Raw genomic sequence first — 23,249 nt, 5'->3', positions numbered from 1 at the left:
AATCCTCATAATAATCTTTCAAGGTAAATACTGTTAATATACCCATTTAATAAAGGGGGAAACTGAGGCATAGAGAGCATAATTAACTTTCCCATTTGTCACATAACTAGTAAGTGATCAAGTCAGGATTCAAACCCAGCAGGCTCATTCTGTTGCCCAGACTCTTGAATACTCTTTCTCTTCCTCCCTTGTTTTCCCTTGTATCAGGTCCATATTCCTAAAAAGAATTCTTACAAAGAAAAAAGAAAAGGCAAACACTGAAATTTAAAAATGTTAATACTGAAAATTCTTGAAATGAATTCAGATTGTCCCATAGTCCATAATCATTTTTTCTGCCTAAAATACTGTGTATAAATACCAAGCACATATTGTAGCAGCATCATATGAGGTTTGAATATGAAATATTTCTTTCCTGGTTGGGGACACAATCTTTTGGGGATTGAGCATTTTATATTCTTCATAAAAAACACATACACACATATATATACACCCACAAAATCATCTTTTTTTATAGGCTAGTGCTCACAATATTTTAAATTTCTTCACACACCGTGATCACCACACAATTCCCTGTAGAGTATACAGTTGTAAATGGAATTCAGAACTAAAAAGAGTGTGTGTGAATTCTATTGTATTTTTGAATTTAAAATTCTTCTGTGGTCTGGAGTTGTCCCAGTAGTAAATTTCACAGTAGTAGGCAAAGCTGATCACGGTCATTGTTCCTGGTGTGAATGACACTTGGCTAAAGCCCCAGGTGGTCAACATATTATTACCTTAGGAGGAAGGGAAACCAGTCTGTTCTGGTGAATGTCTTTAAGAAGGGACAAAAGGGTGCTGCAGTTGAGAACCTTTGAGTTCAGATAAGGGCCTTAGCCCTGTCAATGTTAGTCAAGGTCAGTGGGATTTTTTTCTTTTTAATCCTACATCACAGCAAAATCTGAGTGGTATGCAGTGAAGGATAGCATTTCAGCCAAGATTTCCTTAGGTATAAAAATTTAAATTTCAGTGTGAATACAAATTTGAAGAAAAATATATGGCTTGTGTATTTTTGCCTTTCAAGCATTAAAGTGTACCAAAAAACTCTGGTTTGAAGTCAAGCCTTACTCTTTTACTACCATTTTACTATGAAGTGTCTAATTAAACTTTAACCTGCTATGTCCTTCAAGGTTTTGGAAAATTCTAGCATACTTTTCAGCTTCTACTTTTAGGTATTTTTTATGATCTATAGATTAGAACCAAAGAGCGTATCCTCTTATATCTAGACTTTTCAAGTAACAACCCATGAGTGAGGGTTGACTTCCAAGATTATTTGTCTTTTCTTAGATAAAATAAATGATTTTAATTATATTTATTAAAATTTTAATTAACATTTTATATTGCTAAATCTATACATATATGCTCTGATGTTGGTTCATAATAGGTGTTTCTTTAGCAGTTGCATTTTTCTTAAAAAGGAATTGCCTAACTAAAAGGTAACTAAGTTATTGGTGTCAGTTTTGTAGAGTCTTATGCTGCCAATTAGAGATTTAATAGATGATAGAAAGCTCTTCTTTTAAAATGCAAATACCATCTTCTGGATAATAAGGACCAATTGGTCTTTCATATCTTAGTATACATTACTTTTTAACACTATAGGTTAAAAGTGGTGGCTTCAGTGAAGAGGGAAAGGGAAGAAGATGTAATTTTGTACTGTAGGAAATTTCTAGAAAGGGAAAGCCTTTGGTGTGTGTGTTTCACCTCAGAAGGGCTTTTGGACAGTGTAAGGATATAAAAAGTGGAAAATAGGAACTGCAGGGCTTGATAAAAGGTGTATATAAGAAAAGGCAGGAATTCCACAAGGTTAAATTGTAATTGCTTTGTAGTACAGCGAGTATATTCTGTGCCTTTAAAAATTGTCTCTCTTTTTATTTTTATAGCAAAAGTTAGTGATACTGGCTTTAGCTGCTTCCTACTAGTTCTGTTATCTGGGTCTATTTGCTATATGCAATAAGCTCAATTATTTCGTTTGATTCTAGAATAGGATGTTCTAATTAACTGAGAAATGCCAGATTATATACTGATTATAGATTTTCAAGGAACAGGAGTGTACTCAAATATACTGAAACTATGTTGAAAAGTATGAGTGTTTGATTTTTATTATCATAAATCATATTAACATAAAAGAACAAATACTAAAACAAAAATGAGTACTCTTTTCAGAAACATCAGTTAGTTTCAATTTTCTCTTTTACCCTTCCAATTCATGTCAATGTACTCTTACAGATTTAAGAAATACAGTGAAGGTAGAAATTGTGTTCTTTTCTTTTTTTTAACTTGTGATTTCTGTGCACATTTACTGCATATTAGACCATTGGGTTGATGTATATTGCCTTATTTTAATGTCCTCTCATTAAACATTGAAATTGTTTCTCATTTTTTACTATCTTAGTTAATGGAGATCTTTATTCCTATAATGTATGTCTTTTCTTTTAAATATTTTACTGGGAGAAAATACTAAAATTAGATTACTGGGTCAATGGGAATAAGCATTTGTATGTCACTTGATATATATTGCCAAATTGTCCTAATAGATGCTGTTCCCATCAGTAGTATATGAATGTGCTAGTTTGGCTACAGTCTTTCCAGCTTTGGATTTTATTATTTTTTTAACTTAATTGGTGTCAAATTGTAATACTCTTATTTTTTCATGTTTTGAGAGTTGATTTTTTTCCTTTTCTATAAAAACTTTTTATTCTTTCTCTTGTTTGAATTGCTTGTTACTATTCCTTTGTCCATTTAACGCACTATATTGGATTTGATATAACTATCTTTGTAATTTAATAATACCGTAATGCTTGGAAGCCTCTTCCGCGCACTTGAAGCAATGTTTAATAGAAACTTGGGGTTAATATGCATCCAGATAAACCTATCATTGGTTTATTTCTTTTTTAATATATGATATTTCAAGTGATGAAATACATGGTTTGATAATACTCAATTGTTAAAGATAAAGAAAGAAGAAAACATACGTCATTTGGTTTAGCAAAATTCTTATATTTAAAATTTTATTCTTATTTTAAAGTAGGATATTTTTAAGGTATTATGAATAAACTGATCCTTTAAATAAGTTCATAACTAGAATAACAGCACTGGGTTTTTTTTGATGCTTAATATTTTCCGTATGCAGCTTTAGTTGAATGCCAGTAGATGGCACTAATTACATAAACAATTCAACAAGTTAATGACGAGGAAAAGAAATAACATGCGATATTTTCTTCTGTTCAAATTTTGGTATATGTCACATACTCAACAATTATTTGAGAGCTTATTTTTATAGTTTGTTCTCTCCCATGATAAAAACAATTAAGCCAAGTTTGTTTCCAATTAACTGCTACTAAATTGAGATACCTGATACTGATTATTGCTCAAGAAGCTGGATTTGAAAAGTTTTTTCATGAAAAATGGGTTAGCTTATACTATCATGTTTGACTGAACTACACATGGTAGGTTAAAAGCAATCATGTAGACATGCTCTGACCCGAGGATTCAGAAGCTGTTTATGAAGCATTTTAAGAAAGTGCAACTAGAGATTTCAGAGAAAACTGACATTCATTCTCTTTCCCATGTGTATCTATAGCAGTTGGCCAAAGACCTCCGCCAGTGGCAGATAAATGTAGATGTGGCAAATGACTTGGCACTGAAACTTCTTCGGGATTATTCTGCAGATGATACCAGAAAAGTACACATGATAACAGAGAACATCAATGCCTCTTGGGCAAGCATTCATAAAAGGTATGAACTATATTATTTCTAAAACTATTTGCTGCTTCTAATGATAGGGTAGTGACACTGGGTGGACAATGCAGATTTGTTTTCCCATCCTGCTAAACCAGGGCTTTGGGAGGATCCAGGATGACAAATGCCAACCAAACTCACAGTCTTGCCTAAGTCCACTTATTTTAAAGATGAGGGACCCGAAGACTGGTGAAATGAAATGCCTTGCCCACAGTCAGAAAGGTAGTGACATAACTAAGCAATTAGACAAAAACAAAAGATGGATTTGTAACTAAAAGAGCCATTTATTAGTCTGCTTTGAGAACCCTATCCAAAGAATTATTGTTCTATTCTGTCATGCCACAAACTGCCCCATCTTTAGTCTGACAAGGAAGTCACTTTGGGCTTCGTGATGGAGTTATAGCTGTCTCTGGTGCCGTCATTGTATCTCCCTCCACACACCCAATGGGAAAATTTGTGTAGTGTAACAAGACTCATAACTTCATTTCCCATTATATATCTATGGAAATCAACAGCTCTTAGAGACACCATCTCCTCAAACTAAGTCCTGACTCCTTATTATTCACTCTTAACCCCTTGTTCTGTTCTTTCATTAGCATTTATCCTAATTATAAACAAAATTATAAACAAATACATGAATTATGTAACTAATTGTTTAATGTTTGTCCTTCACATTAGCCTAACCTCCCTGAGGACAGAGGCTATCTTTCTTATTTGACACATCCTGAACCAGGTGATATAGTAGGGAGCTGGTAAATATTTGTGTTTTTTTAATTGAAATGTAGCTGACGTACAATAGTATGTTAGTTTCAGGTATACTACATAGTTATTTGACATTTGCACTTATTATGAAATGATCACTATAATAAGTCTAGTAACCATCTGTCCCCATACAAAGTTATTACAATGTTATTGGCCATATTCCTCATGCTGTATATTACATCCCCATTGCTTATTTGTTTATAACTGGAGATTTGCACCTCTTAATCCCGTTCACCTATTTCGCCCTTTTACCCCCTCCTTCCGTCTGGCAACCACCCATTTGTTCTCTGTCTATATGAGCCTGTTTTCATTTTGTTTTGTTTTGTTTTGTTTTTTTAGATTCCACATATAAGTGACATCATGCAGTATTTATCTTTCTCTGTCTGACTTATTCACTTAGCATAATACCCTCTAGATCCCTCCATGTTGTCATAAATGGCAAGATCCCAGTTTTTTATACCTGAGTAGTATTCCATCACATCTTCTTTATCCATTCATCTATCAATGGACACTTAGGTTGCTTCCATATCTTGGCTATTGTAAATAATGCTGCAGGGTAAATATTTGTTGAATGATGACTCTACATAATTTAGAGTTACCTTGTTCATGCTATGGCAAGTCAAGGATTATTGGGTACTCATTTTCAGCTTTGTCAGAAAACAGAGGCAGAAATAGCACCTGTCGGGTGATAAGGAAGATCACAGTGAAAGGTAAATGAGTTCCAGAAGATAACATGACTTACTCAAGTCAGGTAGGTGGCCTTTATTAAGAAAAAAAGGCCACCATTAAAGAAAACAAAAACAGATTTTGAACTAAGCAGAAACTCTTAAGAATAAGGAACTATTAATGCACGGAAGTTGAGAGATCAAGTTAATCTTGAAACCGAGTTAAAGATTGAAGAGTATGAACTCCTGTGAAACTGGATTTGAGCTGGTCATCCTGGGGGAATAGAGCAGCTCTAGCCCTAAATTCCAGACAGTGGGTGTTCAGATGGCCATGGAAAAGAAGACTCAACCTGAAGTTGGGGAGTTATATTTGGGGCCTTATCAATAGAACCCTGGTTGAATAGGGAACTGATAAAAAAAAATTCTCCAAGTTACTGCCTCCTCTTATTGGCAAGGTTTGTACTTTCTGCTCCAAATACAGATCTGCTGTTTGTTCAGTTAAATGAGGGCAGATTAGGCTCAGGAAGACTTATTCATATGTAATCGATTGGTATCAGAGAGTCAGTAGTTAAGATCTCAGTGGGAAATACCTGCTTCTCAAAGAGAGGCCTCTATGGGTAGGCAAACTAAGATCAGAGATTAATTTGGTGAGTTTAGGGAATGTAAGCCAAGAAGGAGCCAAAAAGAAGGCTTACTCATTTTACAAAACTAGGGCTTCAAGAGAGGTCTATCCCATCTATGCCACTCTTTCATGCTCCTTGAGTCTCCAAACAGCCCTCTCATTTCTTCTGATCATTTTCGTTAGGTCTTTGGATTCCTCAGAGAAGGGGCTTCCAGTTTATATTTTTTGACTTGGTCCCTAAAAAGCTACCACCTAAGGAAGGTATATCGTTATTTCTCCAATGGGTAAAGTAAAATAGAAAGTTAAAAGCCAAATTACATTTTTTGCTAGCCCGTAGAGAATCTGTGATTTGCCAGGCTAATTTGATTCATGCCTCTAAAGTTCTTCCCTGTTTCTTTCTCACATATACTCTATGAAAATTCATCCACTTGTGTAGTTTCCGTCTGCTGATGACTCTCCATTTATACCATTTGCAGCTGAGCGTGATCGTTGAATCTCAGACCTGCATATCCTATTGATTTCTTTTCATTTTAATGTCCCTCGGGAACTTCAAATTGAATAGGCCCAAAGCTGAACTCATCTTTGTCCTCTTACAACCTCTCTCTCCAAATGCAACCTACTTCTCTTCCTATGATCCCTCTCCAGTGAACATTACCACAACCCATTCAGTTGTCCAAATTGGAAACTCATGCTTGACTCTTCCTTCTATTGAATACAATCCCAGTAGCCAAGCTATCACAAAGCTATGTACTACCTAAATAGCTTTCAAATCCAGTTATTTCTCTTCCTCCCTACCCTTCCATTATCATGTCTTGCTTAAATGACTACATCTTCCTGCTTCTTACCCATTCTCTACATAGAACGCAGGATGATTTTTCTCAATACAGTATATTCATATAGCTCCCCCCCACCCAGTTTTAAAGGCTTTGGTGGCTTATCCGTTATTATTTGAAGACAGTCCACACTCCTTTCAATGACTTCAAGATCTTGCACGTTATGGCCTTTCCTTAAAACTCCAGCCTAAGTTTCTGCTCTTCCTCAATCTCCCCTCCCCATATTTAAGTAACATTGAGCTACTTTCATTTCCTCATAGCTATGTTCTGTCTTCTCTATTATGTGCTGACATGGTAGATGTATTATTCCTTCCTTTTTGCATGGTTAAGTTCTATTCATTATCCAGGTCTCAGTGTAAATGCCATTTCCTCCAGGAAGCCTTCTCTGACTACCAGCCCCAAAGCCTACACTCTGTTATAGCGCTTATCTCACTACACTGTACGGAAGTGTCTGTTGGTCTTTGTCTCTTATGAGAATGTTTGCTCTGTATACACATTGGGGTATACACATTGGCTGCTTGTCCACCATATGACCTAGCACTTAGCTTGGCACATAGTATCTACCCCCAAAACATGTTTAAGTAAATAGGTAAATGAACAAACAAAAAATAACTAACTACAAGTGTTCTGGAGTGCCAGTAACTCAACACAGAAGAAAAATGTATCCATTAGGATTGCTTTCAGTTTCAAGTAACAGAAAACCCAAGTTCAATAGCTTAACCTAATGGAGGTCTGTTTCTGTCACTTTGTGAGAAGTTCAGAGTCGGGCAGGTTGTGACATGGGCTCCGTAGTGCAGCAATGTCAACCCTGAAGTCTCCTTGTTCTTCTTGGCATTTCCCTCAGAACATAAGCATTCCAGCAGGAAGAAGCAGCAGCAGAAGGGGCAGTGCTGGTGTCAGGAAAACAGTGGCTTTCTCAGGAACTTTCGGGTCAGAACTATGCCACAAAACCACCTCTAGTATCTAGGAATTTGGGTTGAGCCAGCCAATAGAGAATGTCTGCCACAAAGGGTATGGAAAGAAGAAACTGATAAACCGTCATGCTGTAGCTGGACAGCATGAAGTTCCCTGAAGAGAGAGCCAGTCAAATCTGAGTAAATACGGTATAGTCATGTAGGTTGTATATTCATGCACAGTATACTCTAGCATAGGGTAGTCATAAAAGTGGGCCATTTGGGCTTGGTGGTTGTTCTGGTCAGTGTGAAAGGGCATGAGGAGAGCTGGGTTCTCTACTGGCTAATGATACCTTTACATGGGAAGTTCACATTCGGTGTATGCTCTGTGTGTCACCCGCACAGATTAAACCATATTTTACTTGGCTACATCTTCTCTTATTTTACATTCTTATAGATCTTATGCTAGATAGATAAAGAACAAGAAAACTCTTAATGTGATCTTCTGGATTTTGATGTTTTTATCCAGTATCTCGTCCAGCTAAACCCAGAAGTGAAGTAACATCATCCTCCTCCTCTAGATTTGTGCTGTTCAGTAGGGTAGCCACTAGCCATAGGTGGCCATTTAAATTTAAAGTATTACAATTAAATAAAATTTAAAATTCATTTCTTCCGGCTCATCAGCCACCTTTCAGGTGCTCAAGAGCCACAGGTAACTAGTGGCTTCCCCATTGGACAGTCCAAAATTGAACATTTCCATCATCACAGAAAATTTTATTGATCACCCTGCTCTAGATCATCTTTGTTTATGTTCCCCTAAGCAGTTTAGCATACATTTATAACAATTACATACTGTATTATTTCAGAAAGAGATTTTGCCAAATTTTGTAAATAAAAAGTATTTCCTTTACAGAGTAGTTCACATTATTCTATTTCCTTGTTTCTACCTTATTTTTTCTATTTATCCATCTTCTAGAGTTGCCATTTAAAGTCTCAAAAACTACAACTATCACAGAATATAAACACTTTTACTGTTAATCCTAATAAACATAATTTTAAAGGAGAAATTTTTAATATTGATATTTGGGTTTGGGGAATAAAAGTATCTCATGTCTTTGAAATATATCTATAACCAAGACTTTTTAGGTAGGGGAGACTGTTGAAAGCATTCTGATTACATCATTTCTCATGGTTCAGGTTTTACCACTGAGCACTGATATATTGCCTGCACTGAAACTTTCAATCATATAGATAAATATATGCAAAAATTTTGTGCATTTGGAAGCCTATGTAAAGCAATAAAATCTTTACTTCAGTTTTAAAATTTTGAATGTTAAACAAGATATAAAAAGTGTAACTTGGGGGCCTCCCTGGTGGCGCAGTGGTTGAGAGTCCGCCTGCCGATGCAGGGGATACGGGTTCGTGCCCCGGTCTGGGAGGATCCCATGTGCCGCGGAGCGGCTGGGCCCGTGAGCCATGGCTGCTGAGCCTGCGCGTCCGGAGCCTGTGCTCCGCAACGGGAGAGGCCACAACAGTGAGAGGCCCGCGTATCACAAAAAAAAAAAAAAAAAAAAAAAAAAGTGTAACTTGGGGCTTCCCTGGTGGCGCAGTGGTTGAAAGTCCGCCTGCCGATACAGGGGACACGGGTTCGTGCCCCAGTCCGGGAAGATCCCACATGCCACGGAGCGGCTGGGCCCGTGAGCCATGGCCGCTGAGCCTGCGCGTCCGGAGCCTGTGCTCCGCAACGGGAGAGGCCACGACAGTGAGAGGCCCGCGTACCACAAAAAAAAAAAAAAAAAAAAACAGTGTAACTTGGAAGAACTTTACTTTGATATCATATACTGGCAGGCTGTAGTTTCAAGACATAATCAAAAACGAAAGTGAGCTAATTTTGTTTTATATTTTAGTGTTCAATTTAAGTTTATTAATAGGTCAGAGGAATCTTCAAATTCTATACTGGCTTTTATTGGACCTTTAATTACTATTTTATATAGATAAATATAAATAGCTACGTGCACCTAAAAGGACTTGCTCTACCATTCATGAATAAAAGCAAAAGCTGCTTCTCAAGTAAACTCTGTAGTTTAGCAATTCATATCAGAACATAGATCATCATTGTGACCTATGTAGGAAAATATTTTGTTTTCCTGATCGTATGACTTATAGAGTCCATGTTAACATATAAAGCCAGAAATGCGGGCTTCTGCAAGTTCATTTCTTTCCCTTCAATCTCTGTGAATAGATATGAATTGGTGAATAAGATAATATTAGATGTGATATTACATATTACTGTGAGAAGCCCCTAAGGATTAGATCTCAAGGATTGCCATCTGGCTGATGACTTTATGATGACACTGTCATGAGATTTCATTTCCTTATTTCTATTCCAGGGCCACTCTTTAAACAAGAAATGTGCATTAACTCTGAATTGTCTGTCTGTAGCTATAGGAGGGCTTCTCCAACTACTAATCAGCAAGGAGCAAACTCATCAAGTAGAGGGGCTGATCCTAGTATCAGAGGGTTCATCATGGATGGAAGTTCCTCACAAAAGCTCCCAGATACCTGAACAATCTCTCTAAGTTCTAAGAAAGATTTAGCATGTATGTGTGTACATGTATGTATGTGTATATGTGTATGCATGGACATGCATGCAAATACACTATCCTTAAAATAATATCTCAGTATTCTCCTGTCTGCTCTAATAATATGTTTCAAATTTTAATAATTACAATTAATAGTTGAGAAATTGAACAATTATCACTTGTGTTCTCCATCTTTGGCAACCATGAAGCCCTTGTAAATCACTCCTTGCTTCTCTATTCCTAGGTCCTTTCTCTTTTTCACTTTAAAAAAAGAAGAAAAGGGAGAAAAATTATTGAGCCCTATTTTGTGTGCAGCAAAGAGCTACTCTAGCTGAACACTGGATCTCTTTCACATTATCCAACGTATTTTTTTAGTAACTGTTCTGCTCCCTTTCTCTGGGATTTTCAATTTCTTCTTTCTTCTTGCCCCTCCCCTTCAGCCAACCATCATGCTCAAGTTCCCTCGTCCTAAAAGAACATTTTTAGGATACCAACTTTTCTATCCAGCTATCCTTGTTTCCCCTTACCATCAAAATTTTTTTTAAGTAGTAACTGACATTATTGTTTCCTCTCCAGCTTCTGGTTATGCTTGGACCCACTTCAGTCTGGCTTCCCCAGTACCTCCACTTTCCTGAGAAAAGGACTCATTAAGATTGTCAATAACTTTTATAATAACTAATTGCCCTATTTTATTTATCCATCTACTTGACTTCTTTTTGACCTTGGTCCTGTTTATCAGCTCTACTGGTTGAAACTTTCCCTTCTTTGATTTCCAAAACGATACTATTTTGCAATTCTCCAATTTCTCTAGTAATATAATAAGTGTGAAGTGCTTGGCACAATGCCTGGCACATAGTAAGAGCTCAGTAAATGTCATCTGTCATAAACATTTTAAGAATTCATTCACTTGGTGAATATTTTGGTGCTAGGTATGTGCTAGTTAGGCTCAGTTCTGGTACTAGGTATACAGCAGAGAAAATCCCTACCCTCATGAAGCTTACTTACAGGAGAAGGAGAAGGTGAGAAACAGACATTAACAAATAAAATAGTTACATGTATGGTATATAAGATTGTGATAAGTGAAATGTGGAAACATAAAGAGGGAAAGCAGTTGAGAATGTGTAAGTGTGTGAGTGAGCAAGTGGTGGAAGAGAAGTGCTATTACTTAAATATGGTGCTTAAGAACGATCTCACTGGGGACTTCCCTGGTGGCCCAGTGGCTAAGACTCCACACTACCAATGCAGGGGGCCTGGATTCCATCCCTGGTCAGGGAACTAGATCCCACATGCCGCAACTAAAGACCCTGCATGCCGCAACTAAAGATCCTGCGTGCCGCAACTAAGACTCGACGCAGCCAAATAAACAAATAAATACTTTAAAAAAAAAAAGAAAGATCTCACTGAAAGGGTGAGTTTTAAGCAAAACTTAAAGGACCTAAGGATGTGAGCCCTGTGGATAATTGGAAGAAAAACAGTCCAGGAGGGTTCTAATAACTGGAAATGCCCTGAGGCTGCAGTATGCCCGGCATGTTGGAGGAACCTTAAGGAGACCAGTATGATAGGAATGGGTCAAGCAAGCAAGAGTCTAGTAGACAAGGAGTTCAGAGAGGTAAGAGGAATCTGATTACATCGGACCTCATAGGCCCCTCTAAGGACTTTTGCTCTTACTCTGAATGAGATGGGAGTCATTGGAGGGTTTTGAGCAGAGGAGTGGCATCTTTTAGCTTATCTGGCCCCTCTGCAATAATAGACTGAAGGAAATCAGTGAAACCATTAGGAGACTGTTGTCATAAGTCAGTCGAGAGACAACTGTGATTTGGACCAGAATAGGAGAGGTGAATGTGGTAAGAAATGTTTGACTTCTACTGGACTTCCCTGGTGGTGCAGTGGTTAAGAATCCACCTGCCAATGCCGGAGACACGGGTTCGAGCCCTGGTCTGGGAAGATCCCACATGCCGTGGAGCAACTAAGTCCGTGTGCCACAACTACTGAGCCTGCACTCTAGAGCCCACGAGCCGCAACTACTGAGCCCGCAAGCCACAACTGCTGAAGCCCGTGCGCCTAGAGCCCATGCTGGGCAACAAGAGAAGCCACCGCAATGAGAAGCCCACGCACCGCAACAAAGAGTAGCCCCCACTTGCCACAACTAGAGAAAGCCCACGTGCAATGCAGACCCAACGCAGCCAAAAATAAAAGAAAGAGAGAGAGGGAGGGAGGGAGGGAGGAAATGTTTGACTTCTACTATATTTTGAGGACAGAGCCCAAAAGGTTTTGTAATGGATTAGATTTAGGTATGGAAGAGAGGCATCAAGGAAGAGTACAGAGTGTTTAGCCTGAGCAACTGGAAGATGGGGGCACCCATTTACTGAGATGGAGAAGGCTCCAAAAGCAACATGTTTTAGGAAGAAGATGTGGACACGCCACTTTTGAAATGTCTATTATGCATCCAGGTGGAGATGTGGAGTAGATAGCGGCTATAAAATCTTAAGTTCTGGGCAATGGTTGGGACTCAAGATACAAATTTGAGAGTTGTAACAATAATCAATATAAGCTCTGTTTGCTGTATACAACCTTTAAATCTTGGTGTTCCATTCTTAATTCTCTCTTATTTCTCTATACACATTTCAAGTACTTTTGTCTGTCAACTTCAACTACCATTAAGAGTCCTCAGTTTTTATTTCTATCTCACATCTTTCTCCTCATCTATAGAACTATACTTCCAGCCACCTACCATACATTTCCATCTGCACTATCTACAGGCTCCAAAATGTCCAAAGTAGAAGGCATTATCTGCCCCTAAAACAATGCTATATTTCCTATGTTTTCAGGGAAAATTAATTGCTTAACTTAATTGTCTCTAAAGCTGGAAATTTAAGAATTACCTTCTACCTTTTCCTCCCTCTCTCTTCTCTGCTAATACATGTATTAAACTGACTTCTAAATTCTGTGACTTCTACTTCAAAAATTTCTCTAGAAGCTGTTGCCTTTTCTTCATCTCTCTTCTTCATCTTCACCTCATCTTAAATCGTCTCCATATTTTGCCTGGTGGATTGTGACCACCTTTTTCTGTGCTCCTAACCATTGAGTCTCTACACTCACTTGGCATTCACACTGACCCAGAGTTATTTCCCTTAAAACTAATCTTCTGGTTTTCCTTTGCTCCCAGCACTCTTTTGTTTTCCTCTTGAGACCTGATAGATGATATGTTCATATGTAATATATTCCCAAAAGCATACCCCAATTTTTCTGACAATAAAAACAAACAAACTTGATTTATTTTCAGGAAAGAAAAGCAAATAATATCACAATTTGTGCTTGGTTATCAGTTTGTTTATTTAGCAGAGGGACAGGCATGTGAACTTCATAAAAGGGTCTTATGCTCTAGCCACAAATGCTGTCCTTTCTCAAAACATTTTTGAAATTCCTTTTCTGGAACTACCTAGGGACTGTTTCATGACCTTCAGAAGATTGTTGTATTATTTTGTAGCCTTGTGTTTGCTGAATAATTGTATTCAATAATTGTTTGTGTATTGAGTGAGGCAGTTCATCAGATGTTGGGCACTAAATGGCTTTGGATTATTTCCAGAAACTTAAAAGATGAAGATTTGCTGCTGCCCTTGAAGCTATGTAAAGAATGTGATAGGATGCTAACAGGACGTTTGTTTATAATATTGATACGACCTCTTATTAAGTCAGAGACTGCTTATGATATATTTGTAGCATGTTATAGTCATAAATATTAATGCTACAAATGACCCTAAAGCCACCAGCTCAAAATTCTCAATTTACAGTAACCCTAGTTTTAATCCCTCTCATGCAAAATATACCTTCTAGTCCATCTTAAGGACTAAAGAGGATTTGGTACATTGAAAAATTCAATCGGTTAGCAACTCTTTTAGGTACACTTCTTTTGGCAGTATGAGGACGTTTCTCTAGGCTCTTCAAGACAGTTGTATATATAGTTATAAGGCACTCTTGTTTTTATACTGCCGAGACCCAATCTTCCCAACTGATTATGAAGCATAAGAATTCTCACCATCTTACAATAAGATAACGTAATATCTGTAATGCGAAATCCTGGGGCTCTGGGCCAGGGAGTGTCATGATCCATACAGATCTAAAAGTTTCATGGTGGCAACTGCCTGCTTCACTTTATGTCATTTCCTTCAAAGCAGTTAGAATGTTTCTAGCTTGCAGGGATTGCATACAAAGGGAGACATTTGGAATCATAGCATTGGTGATTTACTGGTGTGGAAAATTACCTGGTGGTGCAACCAAGTAGCCATTTTCATTTTAACCCGGTCCTGCAGTCCTAAACCGGGCCCTACTAGCACACCAAAATATATGCTTACAAATGCCTCTACATACCATTTACCGATGAAAAGGCTCTAAAATTAAAAAAAATTATAATTGTTTCCTAAACAAAAGTTATAGGACACCAACAGACCTTTCTTTTTTTCATTCATTAATTTAATATTATGGTATCTAAAATTAAAACAAATGGGAGGGGCTTCCCTGGTGGCACAGTGGTTGAGAGTCCGCCTGCCGATGCAGGGGACGCAGGTTCGTGCCCCGGTCTGGGAAGATCCCACATACCGTGGAGCGGCTGGGCCCGTGAGCCATGGCCGCTGAGCCTGCACGTCCGGAGCCTGTGCTCCACAACGGGAGAGGCCACAACAGTGAGAAGCCCGTGTACCGCAAAAAAAAAAAAAAAAACAAATGGGAGAAAGTTTCCCTTGCTTTGTTTAATTGAACCATTAATGTTATCAACAGCATCCATTATATTACTTTCAATTATATATGAATTTTTCATTGTCTTCCCATCACTATCATTCTCAAAATCTTTAAAATATTCAATAAAATATATAAATTAGCTGGAGTTTATTTTTAGAAAGTTGAGTTATTTTGAAAAATGGATATAATCATCATTTGATTTGTAATTTTATCTCTCCAATTCTAACAGTCATCTGATGTGGAGACCTTTTGGCTTCATTCAGTTTATAATAGGGATTTATTTTCTTTCTGTAAACCATTAATTCAAATGCATTTCTGGTATTAAAAATATACAAAACAGGTATTAGTGAATTTTGTGGAATTTGTTCTTTTCAGTTTCCTCCCCCAAAGGGGGGTCATTGAAGCAGTTCTAGGTGCTGTTTAACAGCACCTCTTTCTTAGACCTCTTTTACCACTTGGGAAGCATGATACTATTCCTAGCTAATTGAGGCAAAGAGCCTGGCTCAGGTTCTTTGTCTTACATGGAGCATTTTCAGATTCTTGAGGCCAGTAGATTCTGAACTCCCGGCAGCCACTACCTACTTCCCAGAGTCCAACAGCTTCATGTCTTCAACCCTGCATACTACTTTGTGTTTCTGTGTCATTTCTGACCCACAGAGCTATTTGTCTTGTTTCTGAGCCCAGATTGTGCCTTTCTGGTTTTGTGTTTTTATATTTTACCGACCGTTGTTCTGTGTTTGGAAGTTTCTTCTGTATTTTGAAACAATTTTCCCCTAATGTAAAGTGATATTTACTTACTGTAGAAAGTTTTAAACATTGAGAAATAATCAACCTTAACATTTTTTAGCACTTTCTTTCCTATTTTTGTAAATGTATTTTGCCTGTATCTGTTTTTAAATATTTTTTTTGATGTGGACCATTTTTATAAGCCTTTATTGAATTTTCTACAATATTGCTTCTGTTTTATGTTTTGGGTTCTTTTTTTTTGGCCACGAGGCATGTGGGATCTTAGCTCCCTGACCAGGGATCAAACCTGCACCCCCTGCATTGGAAGGCAAAGTCTTAGCCACTGGACCACCAGGGAGGTCCCTGCTAATATTTATTTAACTTACTCCCAATTTAGTAACAATCGAAAGCATTTCCAGATAGGATTTTTTTTTCCTTTTAAAACTCCTTGGGCTTTTTTTTTTTTTTTTTTTTTTTTTTTTGCGTTACGCGGGCTTCTCACTGCTGTGGCCTCTCCCATTGCGGAGCACAGGCTCCTGGATGCGCAGGCTCAGCGGCCATGGCGCACGGACCCAGCCGCTCCGCGGCATGTGGGATCTTCCCAGACCGGGGCACGAACCCGCATCCCCTGCATCGGCAGGCGGACTCTCAACCACTGCGCCACCAGGGAAGCCCCTCCTTGGGCTTTTTAAAAGCCATGGACTTTTAAATGGGCTACTACATGGGCTTCCCTGGTGGCACAGTGGTTGAGAGTCTGCCTGCCGGTGCAGGGGACACGGGTTCGTGCCCCGGTCTGGGAAGATCCCACATGCCGCGGAGCGGCTGGGCCCGTGAGCCATGGCCGCTGAGCCTGCGCGTCCGGAGCCTGTGCTCCACAACGGGAGAGGCCACCACAGTGAGAGGCCCTCGTACCGCAAAAAAAAAAAAAAAAAAAATCCTTAGTACATTTTTATTAGGAAGGTAATGCTCAGGTATTATCTTTTCAAGAGAAAAAATGGATGGGAAATACTTCCTTGAGGTACATGGTGACTTATTCAATAGTCAGAAAGAAAAGCAGTATCCACGTGCCTCCAGCCAATGTTTTATGCACTGGCCATTCTGCCTAGCATCAGTATTCATCCAAAGAGATGGAAACTATTCAAATTTGCAAGAAATCAATTCCACATTCAAATCAGTGGTTGTGGGTTTTAAATATCTTCTAATATTCAGCTTCTCAGTTAGCTTCCTCACATCCCTAATATGATACCCATTACATCTTTCTGTGGCCAATCAGTGTCTTCATGCCATAGAGCATTTAAAGCAAGTCAAACAGACCTAATCCAAGCCCTTTTGGAGATTTTAACCCGCATTTCATAGATTCATGGCTACTCATACAATTCCTGAGGAGTTGTGTTTTTCTTTTACATTGCAAATATTTTAAATCTACATAGTGAAATTGAATTAGCTATTAAACATCAACTTTATCACAACCTCTTTTTAAAAATTTAAATGAAACAAACCCTCCACAAAAATGACCAAACACAAATTGCATCCTGAGACAAATTAAGTGAATAATAATCATGAATTCATAATGATTGTTTATGATTTTTATGTTTTTTTTGATAGTGAGATATGATTTATTGATGTTTAATATGTAAGTCATACCTAAGTTGCCTATTAAAAACAGGCAGGCTAAAATGGCATTATTCTTTTTAGCTGTGAGTATAGCTGTTGACCTCTACTTAGACAGAGCTAATGTTTCAAACCTAAATCTGTGTCCCTGAGGCCTATGCTCCCTTCATTGCTTTTTTTTTTTTTTTTTTTTTGCGGTACGCGGGCCTCTCACTGCTGTGGCCTCTCCCGTTGCGGAGCACAGGCTCCAGACGCGCAGGCTCAGCGGCCATGGCTCACGGGCCCAGCCGCTCCGCGGCATGTGGGATCCTCCCGGACCAGGGCACGAACCCGTGTCCCCTGCATCGGCAGGCAGACTCTCAACCACTGCGCCACCAGGGAAGCCCCCTTCATTGCTTTTTAATGGATACATATTAACTTGGAAGGAGGTTCTGGCAGCTTTTCACAGTAATCTAATCTCAGCTCTGTCCTCTTCAATATTTCCATCAGTGACTTGGATGAAGATGTAGATAGCATTCTTATCAAATTTGCCAGTGACACAAAGCAGAGAGAAATGGCAAATACTGTAGACAAGAGTATCAGTAGCCAAAAAGATTTCAACAACTTGGGGTGGTAGGCTGAATATTGAAAGATGAAATGTAAATATAAGGCAATACACTTGGTTCAAAAGAAAAGTAAAATAAAAGACACAATCCAACCGACTTAGACTGGGCTCCCTGGAAACAGGGAGAAGAAGATTCCCTGAGATGGAGAGTTGTGTGCAGAAGGTTTGTTGAAGAGTGTTTCCATGAGATACATGTGTAAGGATGTGACAGAGGTAAGATTGGCCAGAGAGAGAAGCTACCCTGCAGTGAACCTGAGGCCTGGGCAGATTCTCAGGGGAGATCTGGAATTTGTAGGTCCCTTCAGAGATGTCCTGAATTGAGGCAAGGGGGCTGGGCCTTTGTATTCCAGTATCAGCTGGTTATTGGTTCTGGGTCACCCTGTGGGAGAGAGCAACCTTGGATAAAACAGTTACCTACAGCTGAGGCCAATTTCCAGTGAGAGAGGCAGCTGTGAGCTGTTAGCAGCCAATATTCCCACCAGCTAGGGCATGGGTCTTGGCAGAGCATCAAAGTATATACTACCCAAGTGTTACCCAAAGTGTGGTCCTTGGACTAGCAGCATTAGCATCACCTATGAGCTGGCTAGAAACGAAAATGTGTGTGTCCTGCCCCAGCCTACTAAATCAGAATCTCTGGGGATGTGGCCCAGAAAACTTTGAACAAGCTTTCCATTCTCCAGCTCATTTCTATGCATATTACAGTTTGAGAACCACTGCACTATGCCAACCAAAAACATTCAGAATGGGGAGATAACAGGGGTTTTAGTGACAATAATCTCTCTCTCTCTCTCTCTCTCTCTCTCTCTCTCTTTCTCTCTCTTTCTCACACACACTGTGCAATAGAGGAATGGAAAAGGAAAGCTAAGGAGATATTAGGCTGGATAAATTCAAGCATGTAATGTAGTCCTAAGAATTTACATTTCAGCTTAGCAGAGAGGGATTTTGTGATCAAGCTGTCCAAAGATGGAACAGGCTGCCTTGTAAAGTTGTAGAAGTATTCAAGAACAGGCTGGGTAATGCCTTGGTGTAATAATTTCAAGCATCAGGTGGACACATGACTTTAGCATCCTGATTATCCCCCTCCTATACTTTTCTTCTATTTTTTTTTCCAAATGGGTCTCTGCCAGAACTAGTTAACTCAAGAAGGGGTACATGGTGAAAAAAAAAAAAGTTCAGGCATGATCAGGTTAAGTCAAAGTAAACAAATTTCTGTAGAATTAATCAGACTTTTATTACAGTGTTTGCATTGTGAATACACAATATGTGTTTGGGAATGTGTGAGGAAAAGTATAGTCTATATAGTACGTATACGTTTAAGAACTTTGACTGTGGAACTGATTTCTCTAGAAGAATCTTACGGGCCACTATAGTAACTGGTACAATACTCAGTACTCAGTAAGCATTTGTAAGAGAGATGGCATAGCATCCAGCCCAGGCTACTGCATGAAGATCATTTCACTGGATGTTACCTAAGTAGTATTCTCAAGTGCCATTAGCTCAACTCTTCACTTGGGCATAAATTTATAAATTTGCATACTAATCAAGGGAAGTTGTGTTATTCTGCCTTTGACTCTATTCAGACGTAGATGTTTTCTATTATTCCCTTCGAACTATTATTTTAACCTCATATTCTATTAGAAGTTTAGGAACATTTTCTTGGATGGATGGATGGTTAGACAGATATAGATAGGTGGATAGATAAATAAGGGAGAGGGATTGGAAAGAGAAAGAAAGTAGAGGAGGAAAAGGAGAAGGAAGACAACTATGAAAACAACAACAATGACAATGATCACAGAGAAAGAGAAAGATCAATTCTCTGGCACAGCATATTTGACTTATCTTTGTTTTCCTGAGACTTTCCACAATGAGAATGGAGGGTAAATCCTTTAGAAATCACAGAAATAATCTTGGATCCCTTTAGTAAAAGAAGTGTCTATTTTAGCAAATAGCAATAAACAAGAGTCTATTATAATTGCTGGGATCTGCTAATACATATTTTTTTTTCCCTGAAACAAACTCCATTAACCCTCCTTGATACTCTATCCTCATCAACATGTTAATAACATGGGACTAACTCTTACAGTTTTTTTTTCCCATACAAAACATATAATCTACAACCTGCTAATGATTGCATTTAGCCTAATTGTTAGGTTGCTGCTGGTGACAGAAAATTTTATCCTGGCAGATAGGCACTTCTAGAAGCCCGGCCAAGCACTTGGTGTGTGTGAATCAGCCTCCATATACTTCTCACTTGGCAACCATTCCTGATGGATAGACCCAATCTGCTCTGAGGAGAGGCCGGGGCTGCTCAATAGAGTCTGGAGAACCTGAGTTGAAGCACAGTTCTAGCAGGATTTTGCAGACTCCTTCTTGACCACAAGCCCCTAATTAAAAGGGCAGGATGGCTTACTCGGGCTGAGTTCTGCTCTCTCTTGTCAAACAACAACCAGAGAGACAGACATCTTTACAATTTGCTAGTCCACATTCCAAATGACTATAACATTTTACATGTCTGAGTTAAGTGAATGTGTTGCCAATTTCATTATCAAAATATTTATAACTCAGGAAAGGATACTGAGGCACAGAGAGTCTATGACTTTCCCAAGCTCAAAACCCCAGCTTTATGACAATTCTGACACAGAAATTCTTGTGTTTGAAGAAAAAGAAGGAAGTCTTCTTTTTCTTTTCCTTATGTTTACACTGAAGTATCATTTATATGATCTTGGGTTCTCTGATTCTTTGAGAATTTTCTCAGGTAGGGCGACTTGTTACTTTTGAATACTTCAAAGAGTTCTAATGCATACATACATACATACATGTAAATAGTTCTATTAACTCTTTTCTGCTTTTGCCAGCATCATTGTGACTGGCTCTAAGAGGGCATCTAAGCAAATATCTGCCATTCTTCTTGGAAAAGCAAGTTTCTCTCCATTTTCTTCATCTCTATTCCAAACTTTTGCCAAATTTTGCTCTTGAAATAGGTTATCTGGTAGAGCCTAATGATTCTAACTTTAAAAGAAAAAGACTCAAATAGTAACAGTTACATGTGTACTAGTGTCATTATTACATAATGAAAGTATCTAAGGTGAAAAGACTGATATGAACATATATTTTTCATTTTCTAATTAATTGCTTTGGTAAAAATTAAGCGCTCACTCTTTTCCAGGTACTGCAATGGGTGTTGAGGACGCTGAGCAAAATTCCCCTTGTATTTATGTTTATGAATACGTATGCTAGGAAAGTATAATAATAATATCTTTTTCTCAAAGAAGAGACATAACATTCTATTAATATTAGCTTTTATTCCTTCTAACATATATAGGAAGAATTGTCAATACTGTTATAATTTAATGAGGGAATGTATAGAATTCTAAATTTACTTGCACTGGATTAATAACCAAGACTTTTTAAACGTATCCTTAATACTATTATTGTATCATTTGAGTACATATTCCACGAAACATATATGCAATATTTTTAGTTCTAGCGCCAAGGCTACACCAATACTTTTATTTTTATCACATCATTTTTTATGAAATTAAAATAATTATGTCACACATTGCAAGTTTTCAGAGCTACTTTAAAATATGCTCCAGGCAAGACGTGATCAGGTGGGGAAAATTATGATATTCATATTTTCAAATGAAAAATCAGATACGTATGTGCCTATCAAAAACACTCCAATTTTACAGTGTATATGAGCTACACCTTTACCTCTAGAGACTGTCATTTTTTCTCTAAGAACTCAAACTACTTAATGATAAACTAATTATTAAATTAGTCCTAGAATGTAGTTACATAATGGTACAAATGTTGTAAATAAGAAAGGGAAAAAGAAAAAAACAGTTTATCCACAAATTGTTTGTTTCTACTGACAACATTTATTGAAGAAGGAAGGTGCACTAGTGACACACACAGTGGTCTCTAAGACAGGTGGGGAGTGGCAGTAAACTCACGGTGTTTTCTGTCATTCCAACAGGGAAATGGAAGAGCTGAGCTCAGCTTTAGAAAGTTGCTTGGGGAGCCAGTGATTTCTAAGTAACCACTGTAAAATTGTTGAAATTCACTTCAACAATTTCATTGACACCAAGTGAACAGACAGATGAAACTCAGCAGCATGGTCATTCTGAATGGCATTCATCTTTCCTAGATGTGCCACCTCATTCATTGTCAATCCTGTAAACTGGCCTCTCCCCTTGCACAGATTTTGATATGGCAGCTTTTTTTTTTAATGTTAATACCTCTGTCTTTTTTTAAAATTAATTTATTTAATTAATTTATTTTTGGCTGTGTTGGGTCTTCATTGCAGTGCGCGGGCTTCTCATTGTGGTGGCTTCCCTTGTTGCAGAGCCCAGGCTCTAAGCCCGAGGGCTTCAGTAGTTGTGGCTCGCGGGCTCTAAAGCGCAGGCTCAGTAGTTGTGGTGGATGAGCTTAGTTGCCCCGCGGCATGTGGGATCTTCCCGGACCAGGGATGGAACCCATGTCCTCTGCATTGGTAGGCGGATTCTTAACCACTGCGCCACCAGGGAAGCCCCCGATATGGTAACTTTTACTTCTTTGCACTCACAGGACTCATCGAGCAAAATAAGAATTGGATAAAAAAAATTTAACTCCCATTCTATGGCGAGCAAAAGCAATTCATAACTACACTTACCTGACTGAACCTGAATAGGAAAGTGACCAAATTGTTAGGTAATCTACTTGTGTGGAGTTTTAAAGTGTCATGCCATTATCAGTATTGTCACTAGCATATACCTTGAAATGAGCTATAGCAAATCAGTTGATTAATCACTAAGCAGCTTATTTAAATGACAAAATATAAAGAGCATTTTTTTTTAATTTTGGAAATCATGCCAGTACTAGAATGAGCCAGATGCTTTACAACATGGTATCCATAATTTAAGAAGTAGTCACTCAAAGGATTTCTAATTCCATTTCCTTATGATTCGGGTTGCTAAAATTTGGAAAAACACTGAGGTAATGACAGAGTAAAATTAAATATGTGGATTTCATTGCTAAGGCTTATTTCTGATTATTTTTGCCAAACTTTGCTGTGTATATATTAACCTCGTGGTACTCATAGCAGCGGGTGGTGTTGTTTTTAAAAATGTGAATGTATACTTTTTTCTAGATAATTTTAAAGAATGTTGGTTTACATGAGGATTTTTTTTTCTAAAGTTCTAAAACAAACTCTTCAAAGATTTAATTACTCTAACAACAGAAAATGTGAACTTTGTTTTCCAAAGGAGAACAGAGCCTATGGAAATGTTGCTTACAATAATCAGATTGTTGGCTAATCTTAGAGGAGAAAGACATCAATTAATTCACTGAGAAGCATTAGCACTATCTTTTCTCAATAATTCACATCATAAAAATTTGGGGGAAAATTAATTTAGATGATGTTATATATAGCATACATATAATAAATGAATATATATAATAG

General features: G+C 38.1%; 1 protein-coding gene across 5 annotated transcripts in view; it reads left to right on the top strand.

Moving 5' to 3' along the window:
• DMD (dystrophin) overlaps positions 1 to 23,249 on the top strand; it is a gene marked incomplete at both ends in the record, with an annotated part of 2,093,893 nt that overhangs the window by 1,559,884 nt on the left and 510,760 nt on the right. For all 5 annotated transcript variants that reach the window (XM_079728248.1, XM_079728247.1, XM_079728250.1 and 2 more), the window contains one exon: positions 3,617 to 3,771. In XM_079728248.1, the coding sequence (XP_079584374.1) occupies positions 3,617 to 3,771 (155 nt within the window). The remainder of the gene's footprint in view (positions 1 to 3,616; positions 3,772 to 23,249) is intronic.

Source organism: Hyperoodon ampullatus, assembly GCF_949752795.1.
Source record: "Hyperoodon ampullatus genome assembly, chromosome: X".
NCBI classification, from domain to species: Eukaryota; Metazoa; Chordata; class Mammalia; order Artiodactyla; family Ziphiidae; genus Hyperoodon; species Hyperoodon ampullatus.
This window is presented reverse-complemented; position numbering and strand designations above follow the sequence as displayed.